The sequence below is a fragment of the Tetranychus urticae genome, chromosome 3, assembly GCF_039701765.1.
Source record: "Tetranychus urticae isolate SD_2017Ah chromosome 3, NJAU_TeUrti_SD_1.0, whole genome shotgun sequence".
In the NCBI taxonomy this organism is placed as follows: Eukaryota; Metazoa; Arthropoda; class Arachnida; order Trombidiformes; family Tetranychidae; genus Tetranychus; species Tetranychus urticae.
In genome coordinates, this window is record NC_142960.1 from 17,790,311 (window position 1) to 17,801,675 (window position 11,365).

At 32.1% G+C, this 11,365-nt stretch overlaps 3 protein-coding genes across 6 annotated transcripts; all 3 read right to left on the reverse strand.

Moving 5' to 3' along the window:
• Positions 1 to 48: 48 nt before the first annotated feature.
• On the reverse strand, positions 49 to 5,616 carry Mtp (microsomal triacylglycerol transfer protein). Of its 4 annotated transcripts, XM_025161006.2 has the most exons (9): positions 5,298 to 5,616; positions 4,885 to 5,053; positions 4,371 to 4,637; positions 4,094 to 4,143; positions 2,993 to 3,630; positions 2,669 to 2,892; positions 2,046 to 2,583; positions 632 to 1,983; positions 49 to 551 (listed from the first exon to the last, which is right to left on the reverse strand). In XM_025161006.2, the coding sequence occupies exons 5-9, from the start codon at positions 3,476 to 3,478 to the stop codon at positions 413 to 415; spliced, it is 2,739 nt and encodes a 912-aa protein (XP_025016774.2). In that variant the 5' UTR covers positions 3,479 to 3,630; positions 4,094 to 4,143; positions 4,371 to 4,637; positions 4,885 to 5,053; positions 5,298 to 5,616; the 3' UTR covers positions 49 to 412. The 4 variants fall into 4 exon arrangements, with proteins under 4 accessions (XP_025016774.2, XP_015785985.2, XP_015785984.2 ...); XM_015930499.3 differs by lacking the exons at positions 4,885 to 5,053; positions 5,298 to 5,616 and adding an exon at positions 3,957 to 3,991 and having other exon boundaries at positions 4,371 to 4,648; XM_015930498.3 differs by lacking the exons at positions 4,885 to 5,053; positions 5,298 to 5,616 and having other exon boundaries at positions 4,371 to 4,799.
• A 151-nt stretch (positions 5,617 to 5,767) lies between these two features.
• Positions 5,768 to 6,445, reverse strand: LOC107362918 (oxytocin-neurophysin 1). Its single transcript, XM_015930054.3, has 3 exons — positions 6,315 to 6,445; positions 6,029 to 6,233; positions 5,768 to 5,957 (listed from the first exon to the last, which is right to left on the reverse strand). The coding sequence occupies exons 1-3, from the start codon at positions 6,435 to 6,437 to the stop codon at positions 5,884 to 5,886; spliced, it is 402 nt and encodes a 133-aa protein (XP_015785540.1). The 5' UTR covers positions 6,438 to 6,445; the 3' UTR covers positions 5,768 to 5,883.
• Positions 6,446 to 6,870: 425 nt separating this feature from the next.
• On the reverse strand, positions 6,871 to 11,339 carry LOC107363314 (cytochrome P450 4c3). The gene is made up of 5 exons (XM_015930531.3): positions 10,961 to 11,339; positions 8,693 to 8,805; positions 7,879 to 8,598; positions 7,537 to 7,789; positions 6,871 to 7,452 (listed from the first exon to the last, which is right to left on the reverse strand). The coding sequence occupies exons 1-5, from the start codon at positions 11,211 to 11,213 to the stop codon at positions 7,019 to 7,021; spliced, it is 1,773 nt and encodes a 590-aa protein (XP_015786017.2). The 5' UTR covers positions 11,214 to 11,339; the 3' UTR covers positions 6,871 to 7,018.
• Positions 11,340 to 11,365: the final 26 nt, after the last annotated feature.

Sequence of the window (11,365 nt, forward strand, 5' to 3'; positions counted from 1 at the left end):
CACTAATATCAAAATTACAATGTAAATCAATGTTGGAAACAAAAGAAATAAAATGCTGCTGAATTTGGTTAACTTTCAATTAAAGATGAGTTTTATACATGAGATTGTGAATAAAAAATAGAGTATATTCAATAGTATGAAAACAGTGAATACTTAAAACTATGAAACAATTTGATGTTACGTAAAATGCCTAAATTATTTGCACAATTTAAAAATATCACAAAACTCTACAAATCAGAAACAATTGATCTGACCGTGAAAAAAGATTTGTAAAAACACAATTCAAGAAGCTTCTTTCCATTTGAAGATTCTCAAATCATGACTCTATTGCTAATATTGATTGGTCCCATTTGTGTGATGATTGTTTCCAATAAATAGAGAAATGTAATTTTCTAATCCTAGTTTGTCCTAATCAACTGTTCATTAAAGCACACATTTCATTGTTATCCCGGTGAAAAGCGAATGATTTGGCAGGAATGTAATAATTACGACGATGTATCCTAGCATTGACTTTATCCGAGTCAATTTGTTCGTACTTTCTTGTGTTGTGTCTGAAAAATAAAAAAAATGTAATGAGATTGAGGTAAACTCATATATTAAATGAAGCTACATAATCTTTAAGACAACTTACCGAAATATCAACTCAGGTTGATGCATTTGTAGGCAATGTTTAAAAGGCAAGTTATAAAATTCAGCATCAGTAACCAAATCCATTGATGATGAGCCTCCAAATGCAAATTTTTGTGAAATTTTCGTTGTTATGTCACTCGTCAAAACAGCTTGAGATCCTTGAACAAGCAAAGATCCTTTTGCTTTAACTATTGAATGAGAATTGCGGTTCCAAAGAGATATTTGAATTTCTCCGGTCAATTCAAGGGAAAGAACTCCTCTAACTTGTTGCTCCAGGACGAACCCATTGATTAAATTATATCCATGTTGGTGATCTGAGACTAACAAATTACCAGAAAAGGCAGTTATCGGATCACTAGCAGTACCAGACCAGACATGACCCATCAGCTCTCCTTTACCACTGAAAAAGGTATAAGGTCGAAGTTGAACACCAAGAACTTTCAAAATCATCCCAGCAGATGTGGTTTCTTCTTCACTACTTGACCCATCATCTCCAGCCAAACTACCCAAACCTCTGGCAATCAGACCGACTGTTAAAATGTGTTGAGGTTTACTTGTATTGCTCTGGAGTTCAAAAGAAAATGCACTTTCTTTCAAAAGTCTTGCCTTGCTCAGCAATTCCATGGTGATTCCATAGGAAGCATTCATTGTACCAGTTCCTCCCATTACTTTATTAAATGAAGCACTGGATCCGTTGAATCGATTTGAATGGAGAAGCCAATTGGCAGGTTTTGATGTTTCATTTCCAGTTGATCGACGGTGTCTCAATGCTCTATTCCACATGAGAGTAGACATTTCAAAGTTTTCAAAATGTTCTACCTCTTTTAAAATAGAATTGACTAGTGAATCATCTTGAATGTAATGCGTAGCTATTTCTGTAGCAATTATTCGAGAAGTTGATTCGAGTTTTTCATTCCAGATTACAAGAGAAATCAGTGTTATGAGCTTTTTAAGTTCATCTTCGGTTAAATAGTGTTTGATACAAGTAGACTCGTTGTCATGGATTATATTGTTGTTACACTTGTCAAATAAGTGATCGAGACATTCCTTGATTGATTTTAAAGCAGCAACTGATTCTTGCCTTGCTTTTAAATTGATTGCATGGCCACTAAGAACTTTTAAAGATAATTTCAGATTTCCTGCGTTTCCAAAAGCATGTAGTAAAGAAACCCGACATTCGGTATCATCACAGCTATCCAATTCCGTTGTAATTAACTGAATTATATCACGATTATGATTATCTACGTATGAGTTGATTTGAAGAGTATTATACGCTCTTAAAGCGGTTCCAAGAGTCATAATAGTTGACCATTTTAGCTTGTTAGATCTCCAATTTGGAACATGAACAATTTCCTGAGGAAAGAAGAAAACAAATTAATATCTGAAAATTTGCATTAAAAATATCTATAGCTTACTTTGAGACTGCTTATAATGAATTGAAGACTAGATAAAGACAAATCACTAGATGATTGCGTAGCAGTCAAACAAGAAACAGAAAGAGATGATAAAAATCTTTCACAAATGTCCAAATCTTCATTGCGAGGTAGATCAAGGAATTCAAAGGATGCAGACAACGATTGGTCAGTTCGAGTACCAGCCATGATATCCAATAAGGAAGATAAAACATCCTTTTTTTGCTTCCTTTGTTGTAATAAATTAATGATGTCTTGTTTACTAGTACCAGGACCTCCAGATCTAACCCGATCCACAAGTTTTAGGTAAGCTATAGACGCTGGAATCGATGCCATTTCAGTGTCACTCATGTGCTCTTCATAATCCTTTTCCAAAGTCTTCAATGTCGCACAATTATGACAAGTTTGTTGTTCCCTTTGATATAATAAGTGATCCTCGATGTAATCTTCACCCAGTGATTCAAAAACACTGCTGATGGCCGGTACTGAACTTAATTTTGATTTTGCTCCTTTCTCTTCGCGATTCAGTTTCAATGTGAACCTATTGTAAGTACAAAATGATAAAATAAGAAATAGAATCACTCAGTTAATTTAAAAATTCAAAATTTTGTTGTCAAAATACGAACCTTGAGTGTAATTTTGAGTATGCAGTGTTGTAGATGCGAGAAATCAATGAAACATTTTGCCAACCAACACTCTCAGTAACAAGAGTATGATCTCTACCAAGATTTGTTGATATTGACCATTCGTCAATTATAAGTGGACTCATGATGGGCTCTATTTTATCCGTCTTTGATGAATAAGATTGTTCAATGTCTTGACCTTTTTTATTCCAGGTTACGTCTTTACTCTGTGGTATAAATAAAAGATAGATGAAATTAGAATTAGAATCAACTAAATTCTTTGGAGAAATAAAATCAAAGAAAATTGTAAATAAATTAATAACTTACATAATTTGTCTTTTTAGTTCGTAATAATGATACTATGGCTTTCTTAAGATTAACAGAAGTAATAGATTCTTTGTTGTGGCGGTAAAATGATTTAACAATTTGCATGTCATTTGAATCAACTATATGAGCAAATAATGGATATGAGTGGTAGTTTGTTGATCCATAACCGGGTCCACGAACTGGTTTACCGTCATGATCAAGATAATGGCCCGTTGAACTTGGAGTAAAATCAACTTTAATCACATAATTTGTTTTATCTTGCCAAACATTTTCAACCAGAAAAGTTCCCTTGTAACCAAAAGAAACTGGCTCTTTACCAGTGTGATCATCGTTGTTTAGCATCAGCATTGTCCAATAATCATAATAGTATTTTACATTTAATTGTAATCCATGGCAAAGAACCATCGATGGAGCTGGATGACAGTTGATTAACCAGCTTAAATTGAGCAAAAGAATCTTGAGTAACATGACTATAATTTGATTCATCTTGATTTGGTTACGATTAAAAAAGATCGAGTAGTAAATTCAAAGAGTCAGGTAACAAATAAATATTCCAAGATTGTCTAATATCTTTAAAGTTGAATTGCAATTGGTTCGATTTGGCATCAATTGGCTTTATAACAAATGAATAAATTAACCTGTGAAGAAGAAGAAAATTGGTCAGAATTTATTGATTCAAGAGCTACCAAAAGTACTTTAACAGTGTTTGATACTTAAATTGCCAGCCTGTACTTATAAGTCGTTAACATTCAAATAGAGCTTCAATTAAAATGCTTTTCAATGGTTTTACACCTGTATAACAAGGATCAATCTGCGTAATCCTGAAGTCAAAGAAAAATCACCAACAAGTGAGTTCTCATGTGGCTATTTTCAAACTCTTAACAGTTTTTAAATTATGATGAGTTTCACTCAACATATTATTTGCAAGCAAAACAACCTCAAATTTGAATGAAAACCTACTTACTTTGAAATATTGCTTGAATTATGAGTTTTATGGATCTTCACATTATTGAAATATTAACAAATTAAAAATAAAGAGCAACAATTTTAGTATCAAATGTTGGTTACTTCTTGAACAGCAGAAAGGTTGTTATAACTTACTGAATTGTGGCGTTGATAATGTTGAGACCGTCAATGATTGTCAATGGCAACTTTGATGATTATTTATAAGGATGATTTGATTAGAAAAGGAGAAAATAAATGTAAGAAAAATTGCATTATTAGCAATGTAAAACACTTGAAATCACTTCTTGTAAGTTGTAACTTATAACATTTTAATATCGGACTCTGAACACAGGCAAATCATGATACGATTTTCACCAAACCACATCTTCAATTGACAGATCTACAGTCAGGTTAAGCATGATTCTCAACTTACCTAAAATAAACTGGTCTTATTAACGATGTTTGTAGAGTTGTTTGCAATGGCACAAGAAAAAATTGGCAATTAGTCATTTAAATAGGAGTAGATCACAAACGGTTAAAACAAAAGCAATTGAAGAAAAGGCAAACAATTTTGACGTTAACACAGCAACATAACTTAAATTGAAAACATCATTGAAAAACCAACAAGAAATGAAGAGGAAAAAATGATGTTGATGATAAAAGATGATAACCAAAGATGATGAGAGAGAAAGTAATGAGCCTAAGGTGTAAGAGACCGGGATGACAGGGTATGCAGAAAGTCGTTCAACAAGAGCCAGAAGTAGAGATGCAAAAAATCCAGTGATGATAATGATGATCAGGTAAATGGATATTTAAGAGAAAGAGAAATAAGAAGAAGAAGATAGTGAGTCTTTTAAAGTAGCTGAGGGGTGACGAGAAGAAGAAAAGAGAAGAAAAAGCAACAAGAAAAATCAAAGAAAGTTAAGAGTATGGATAATTGAGATTACCTGATACAGTTGAAGATGTTGGCTGGTGATGTGAAGATTAGGTTGCAAAAAAGTCCATTGGTGAATAAATATTAGAATAGATTTACTAGAGTTGACCCAATAAAGATGTTCAATAATTAAATAATTGATCAAATAGCATTAGCTGATTAGCAGAGAAACGGCCATTGACCTGTGATGAAGAAAGAAAAGAAGTGACCTGATCACTGACTACTTTGAGATAATTCATCTCTTCTCTCTTCTTCTCTCTTTACCACTTATTCAGCAAAGTTCAAAGACATTTTTCTTTTCTCTTTCTTTTCTCTTTTTATTTCCGTGAATCTCTTTTAAACTAAATCAACTTCAATCATCTTGGTTTCCTTTTCCAAGCGTCACTTTTCTCGTTTGTTGTTAGGAGACACAGTCTCTATACTTACTCATTCATCTTTCATATCCATCTGCTTTAAATGAATCACTTCCAATCACTTTGTTATTTATGATTATATACACAGTTTAATCATTGATCATTATCAATCAGCGAAATATTCGTTTTATCCATGATCATGTCAGGGACAAGAGAAGAGTGAAAGCTGCACCAGGAATGTTCATCGCCTCCTAACTTTGCTTTATCGATTGCCGGTTTTATCATCCACCGAAAGACTGATTTCAAAAGAGTTTAATTTCATTCCAATTTGTTTACTTTTTAAAAAAGTTACAGAACTTTTGACAGATTTAAGTTACTTTCCCTCAAAAAACAGATCTAAAGTACAACTTGAAGTATCAGATCCCAGGATCCAGAAAAGTAGCGCGCAAATCAAATTTTCTAAAAACGTCAGGTTTTAGCAAATTGTAAATTTTTTAACCTTAAATTAGTAAATTACTTGAAAAAGATGGACAGGAATATTAATTTTTTAACATAATCTTGTTTAATTCAACATTCTTGTCATTTACAGCATTTTAGGACACAATTCATTGCTAGAGTGTTACATTTGAATAGAGTTGTGTGTGAATGATAGTCATGATTTAATCAGAGGTAAAGATTCTTTGCATGTTTGATAATTTATCATTTTCACAAGTTGAATCGTTGAAACACCCATCTGTAACAGAAATTAAAAATAAAAAATAAGCACCAATGGTTTAAGTGAGGATGGACACAGATACTACTTACCCGAGTTACAGCAAATACCATTGGAAGTACAGACACCTTCGCCTGATGAACATAATTTACCTGGAATTTTACATGGAGTTGGGATCAAATTTTCAGCTCTACATGGAGAGGAATAGTGATTATTAATCAAACAACCAAATTCTGTGCCACAACATATATTTGGACTAACACAATGACCACGATTATCAGGACCACATCTAAGACACTAGAATAAAAAGGATGACAAAAGTTGAATTTGTTTAATTTGTTAAAACTGAAATTTGAATAAACTTCGGAATAAACTCACTTCTCTCATATGGTCAACATCACCGTGAGATCTTTTACCTCCAGGTGGACAGTTGGTAATGAAACAAGCTTGGCTCGAATGAAAATTAAGAATGAAAGTTAACAGGATAAATGAGGCCAACATTTTGAATCGTCTATTGTTGACCAACTGAACAGTTCACTGCTCTATTTATACTTGTTAATTCATAAACTCTCTCCTTTCTCTCTTCATGGTCACTTTCATCGTAATAAACATGTTTAAGAAACAATTCATCTATCATTGGATTAACACAAAACAAATAGTTTCTGTAACAGTCCATCACTAAAGATGACAGTTGAATGGAGATTAAAAGATGTTAGCTTGAAATGGGTAAATGTTATATCTTATTCATATTTAAATATAATATAAGGTTACATAGAGCTGTTAAGATATCTCAATTGAGCTGATAGTAAGAATCTCATAGACTCAAGATATGATGAATCAGCTTATTACTCAAAGCCCGACAATAGTTGATTGATTAAACCATTAATTATTAATTACTTGTAATTCCCTTTACCGAATCAACAATGAGAATGGATGAGAAATAACATAAAATTTTAATTTTGTTTTGAATATCATTTTGGGCGTAATATTCATTTTTGTGTTTAAAAAATTGACTTGAGTTGAGATTAATCAAAGAGGTAAGAGCATATTAACTTAAAAATGGTAAATTTAGATTCGCCATTTCAAATATTACGTGAGGCCATTCCAAGAGTATCACAAGACTGTTTGATTACATTATTATTATTGTATTTGTTTTTGATCGGTAAATCTAATTTGCTATTTCTCCGAGTAAGAACGATTCGCAAACCATTTCGAGATCTTAAAACCATTTCTCCACTGATTATGAGCTTGTCACGCTGGTCAACTGAGTGAATAATGAAGTGGCTCAAAACTCTTGCCAGAATTGCTTTCTCCTCCATAACAGCAAATTTTTGTCCAATACAATTTCTCGGGCCAGCCGAGAAAGGTATATAAGCATAAGGATGACGACCAGATGAATTTTCAGGCAAGAATCTATCAGGATCAAACTCTTCGGGCTTTGGAAATGTTTCTTCATTGCGATGAAGAAGATAGGTAAATATTGCACATGTCGTTCCTTTTGGCACTAAATATCCATCTAAGAAATCAAAGAAAAGAGTTTTGTTAGAAATCTCTAAAAAATTAAAAGTTAAAATTAAATAATTATTGTAATTGTTCTTACTTATCATTGTATCTTCGGATAATTCACGTCCAATGAAAGGAGCAACAGGGTAAACTCGCTGAACCTCTTTAAGAACACAATCTAAATATTTCATCTGTTTCAATTGTTCAACCGTGAATCCATTTGTTTCACAATTGTCATAACTTGATTCTAAAATCGCATCGATCTCGTCTCTGACTTTCTCTTGAATATCTTTGTACAAACCAAGAATATACAAAGTCCAACTAATAGACATTGCGGTTGTATCATGACCCTGAAAATAAAGCAGAAATATATTAAAATTTGAACTTGAATATAAATGAATATGTAATATATTTCTTGATACTAAAATTGATAACTTACAGCAAACATGAAAGTGTCAACTTCTTCTCTGACATCTTCAATTGTCATAACATTATTTTTCAAATGATGTTCCATCAACAAATCAAGAAAAGCCATTCTTTTCGTTTCGTACTTATTTTCAAGTTTATGAGCCTTTTCATTCAACACATCTTGATCGTCAGTCAAATGTTCCGTCTGTGACTTGCATCCATTTTTATGCGCTTCAATCCACTCAGCTTTACGTTGCTTTATAACTTTCATGGTAAATGTTTTCATAACATTTAAACATCGTTTATATCGTCTTCCGTGGGGAGAAATAGCGAAAGCCCAATCTGGCCATAACCAGGGTCGACTGATTCGTATCAAAAATAATTCACTAACTTGATGAAGACATGTGACATATTCAGATTCTTGAGTTTGACAATTGACTTTTATTCCCATAGCAGTTTCACAAATGACATCCAAAGTAGTTAAAGTAACATAATCCAAGATATCGATTACAGATGACTGGCCAGATTGATTATCTGTCAACTGGTTGAGTTTGTTTATCAAAATTTCGGCATTTTCATTGATTATGGGCAAGAAATCATTTAAAATGCGAAAATGAAAAGCTGGAGTAAGCAATTTGCGGCGAGATTTCCACTTATTTTTACTTGAAGTAACCAAACCAAGACCAAGCCAGGGTTTTAAGAAGTCATATTCAGCAGCCTTTTCAATCAATGAGTGGCTACTTAGAACAACCTAAATGATGTTTAAAAGCCCAAAATACATGAATTATTAGTAATTTTCAAAGTAACAAATAATTATTAGCTTAAAAAATTCAAAATAAACTTACCTCAACAGCTTCAGGTGTGAAAAGAAATACAAAAGGCCTGATTCCAAGCCACATGCTAACAATCCGTTCTTTACCATAGATGAGAGGAGTTGAAGTCAACATTTGATAAATCACTATTTAAATAAAAATTTAAAGAAAACAATAATAAAGAAATCAATAAATCATAACAATATTTAATGATACAATGCCAATTGAATTTCATGAATAAACTTTAATCTAGGCAAGCCTGAGACTACAATCAATCAAGTATTGAGCTTCAACAAGAATCTGATGTAAATTTGAAAAATGATTATCAATGTCAATGAGCGGCGACTTGACAATAAAGTTGTTTAACCTATTTTTTTGAATGCATTTGCGAATCAATTGGACGATATTGAAGAATAGACTTGAAGCGTTTCAGATCGTTGTGTTTATCAGGTTACAATATAGCCAATTGAATCTCAAGGCTCTTACAGTTTTCAAAGGTAAATAATTAATTTAGTGTTAATAACAAAAAACAACACAATATTTTTAAGGCAACAAAAGGCCTGATGAGGATAATTTCCTGTTTCCAACTGTGATTTCAGGCACCAAAACCAATAAGAAAAGTGAAGCTAAACAAGTTCACAGGAAGAAAAATTGACGAATTGAACTTATCCATCAACATTGAACAATCAATTACACACTGAATGAGTTACAGAAGTTATTTAACAATCAAACAGCATTATAATGGCTCTAAATAAACAATAATAACAATTGAAAGTACCAATGTTTACTCTTAATTTAATTCTGGTTCCACCGTTGAATTTTAAACCAAGAAAAAACATAATCATGAAAATTACAGGTTGATATGTGGATATTTTTTTCAATGAAAACAGCAATTCAATGAATAACAACATCTAATTGTGAATACAACATCTTCCTACATTGGTGTATTTTTTTTTTGGTTAATTTGTTTTCTGAAGCATTCTATAAACATTAATTTTGCCAGCTTTTATTGAATCACTTAAGTGATTAATATTGTTAATTTGATTAATTAAATTACGGAATTATTGGAAGAGTGAGAAATTAAATGAAGTTTCCCTCAATGAAGCGTGAAAACAGTCTTAAAATGATGAACTCAATTATTGAAGTGTTAAAGATGAAGATGAAAATGAAGTGCAATCCATTTTCAACTTGAATCAAAACAATCGATGGTCAAGATTAATGTTTCCGGCTTTTTATTGACGAACAATATTCAGATCTTGAATTAAAATACTACAAGTTTTAACCTTGTTAGAGAGAAAGAGAGAAAGAAAGAGATGGAAATGAAATAAAATTAATAAACAATAAAGTTAACAATCAATAAACGGCACTTGTAACAAGACAATCATTAACAGTGTTGACCATTACAAACAACAAAAGACTTCTTAACATCACCCTTTCTTTTCACCATTTTACTCTTAACATCAATGAATAGAAATCGAAAGTGTTTCTTGGCCTAATTTTGATTGTTAAGGGTTAAAGGTAAATTAAGGGTAAACTATGATGGACAGTTCCTGATTATGATGTTTCAATTTAATGGCTGTACTTGGAGTACTTCAAAAATCCTCGGAAAGATAACACTAATTTGATTTCTTTTACTTCCTAATTGAAATTGGATTGAGACAAATTTTTATTTATTGGTCATCGCTACAATTAACAAGTTAACCAATAAATGGATTTGTAACAAAACGATTGAACCATCAAAAAATAAGAAGTAATTATCAACACCTTGAAAAATAGCTTTTGACTGTTGACCAAAACTTGTCCAGTTTCTATGAAATATTTGAAAAAAATTGCATTTAAAATGATATTGTCTGATGTTATTGAGTATTTTATAGATACATACAGCTAGGTGTATTTTAAGAGGACTTTATGGTGAGAGATCAATAAAAACATAAAATATTTTGGTTTCAAAGAAAATAAAAAATTCTGATTTTCTATTTGCTATTTTCAGTTGAATCTGCATCAAAACAAAATGTTATGTTGCTTCAAATCAAGGACAGTTAACATTGTCAATAAACAATGGAAATAGTTGTTCAAAAATTAATCTCAACAAGAATCCCATGAAAACTAACCAACCAAATACTTGATAGACATGAATTCTTGAAAATCTTTGCATGATGGGCACTAGATTCACAAGGCATGTGGAGTGAAAGTCAATAGCTTTGAGAAAATGACTAGAAGCGTATAAATAGCATGAGTACACTTTTAATATGGGATTTGCTGTTAGATTTGGGTGAGAGATGAGACCAAAAGTTTACTTACAGACATAAGTTCCATAAGGAAATTTAACTTTATCCAATTCCAGGACAATCTTTGCATGTCCAAGTAACCAATGGCATGGTGGACCAGGAATCTTGGCCATTAACTGACAAACACGGCGCCATTCAATTAAACGGCGAATCACAAAAAAACTAAAACAAGAGGCAACCAAAAATAAATGGATTGGTAACAAAGAAGAAAAAGAAAGTGTTAACCGATTATCCGAATCCAACCAAGATGGCAACAAGTGTAACATTGTCACCGTAAAATATCCCAACTGTTATGACTAACAAAATGAACTTTGTTATCAGACTTAACTAATGATAAAAAGATAAGAAGAGAAACAAAGAAAGAGCGAAAGTGAGTTAGAGAGAGTGAGAGAGAAAAGACGATTGAAAAGATTGCTAT

Coding starts and splice junctions, on each gene's coding strand:
- Mtp (XM_025161006.2), bottom strand. CDS start 3,478: ATGAATCAAATTATAGTCATGTTACTCAAGATTCTTTTGCTCAATTTA. Junction 2,893..2,992: donor GAACTAAAAAGACAAATTAT/GTAAGTTATTAA, acceptor TTTATACCACAG/AGTAAAGACGTAACCTGGAA. Junction 1,984..2,045: donor TCATTATAAGCAGTCTCAAA/GTAAGCTATAGA, acceptor TTCTTTCCTCAG/GAAATTGTTCATGTTCCAAA.
- LOC107362918 (XM_015930054.3), bottom strand. CDS start 6,437: ATGTTGGCCTCATTTATCCTGTTAACTTTCATTCTTAATTTTCATTCG. Junction 6,234..6,314: donor ATGTTGACCATATGAGAGAA/GTGAGTTTATTC, acceptor TTTTTATTCTAG/TGTCTTAGATGTGGTCCTGA. Junction 5,958..6,028: donor TGGTATTTGCTGTAACTCGG/GTAAGTAGTATC, acceptor TTTCTGTTACAG/ATGGGTGTTTCAACGATTCA.
- LOC107363314 (XM_015930531.3), bottom strand. CDS start 11,213: ATGTTACACTTGTTGCCATCTTGGTTGGATTCGGATAATCGGTTAACA. Junction 8,806..10,960: donor TCCTTATGGAACTTATGTCT/GTAAGTAAACTT, acceptor TTATTTAAATAG/TGATTTATCAAATGTTGACT. Junction 8,599..8,692: donor TCACACCTGAAGCTGTTGAG/GTAAGTTTATTT, acceptor AACATCATTTAG/GTTGTTCTAAGTAGCCACTC.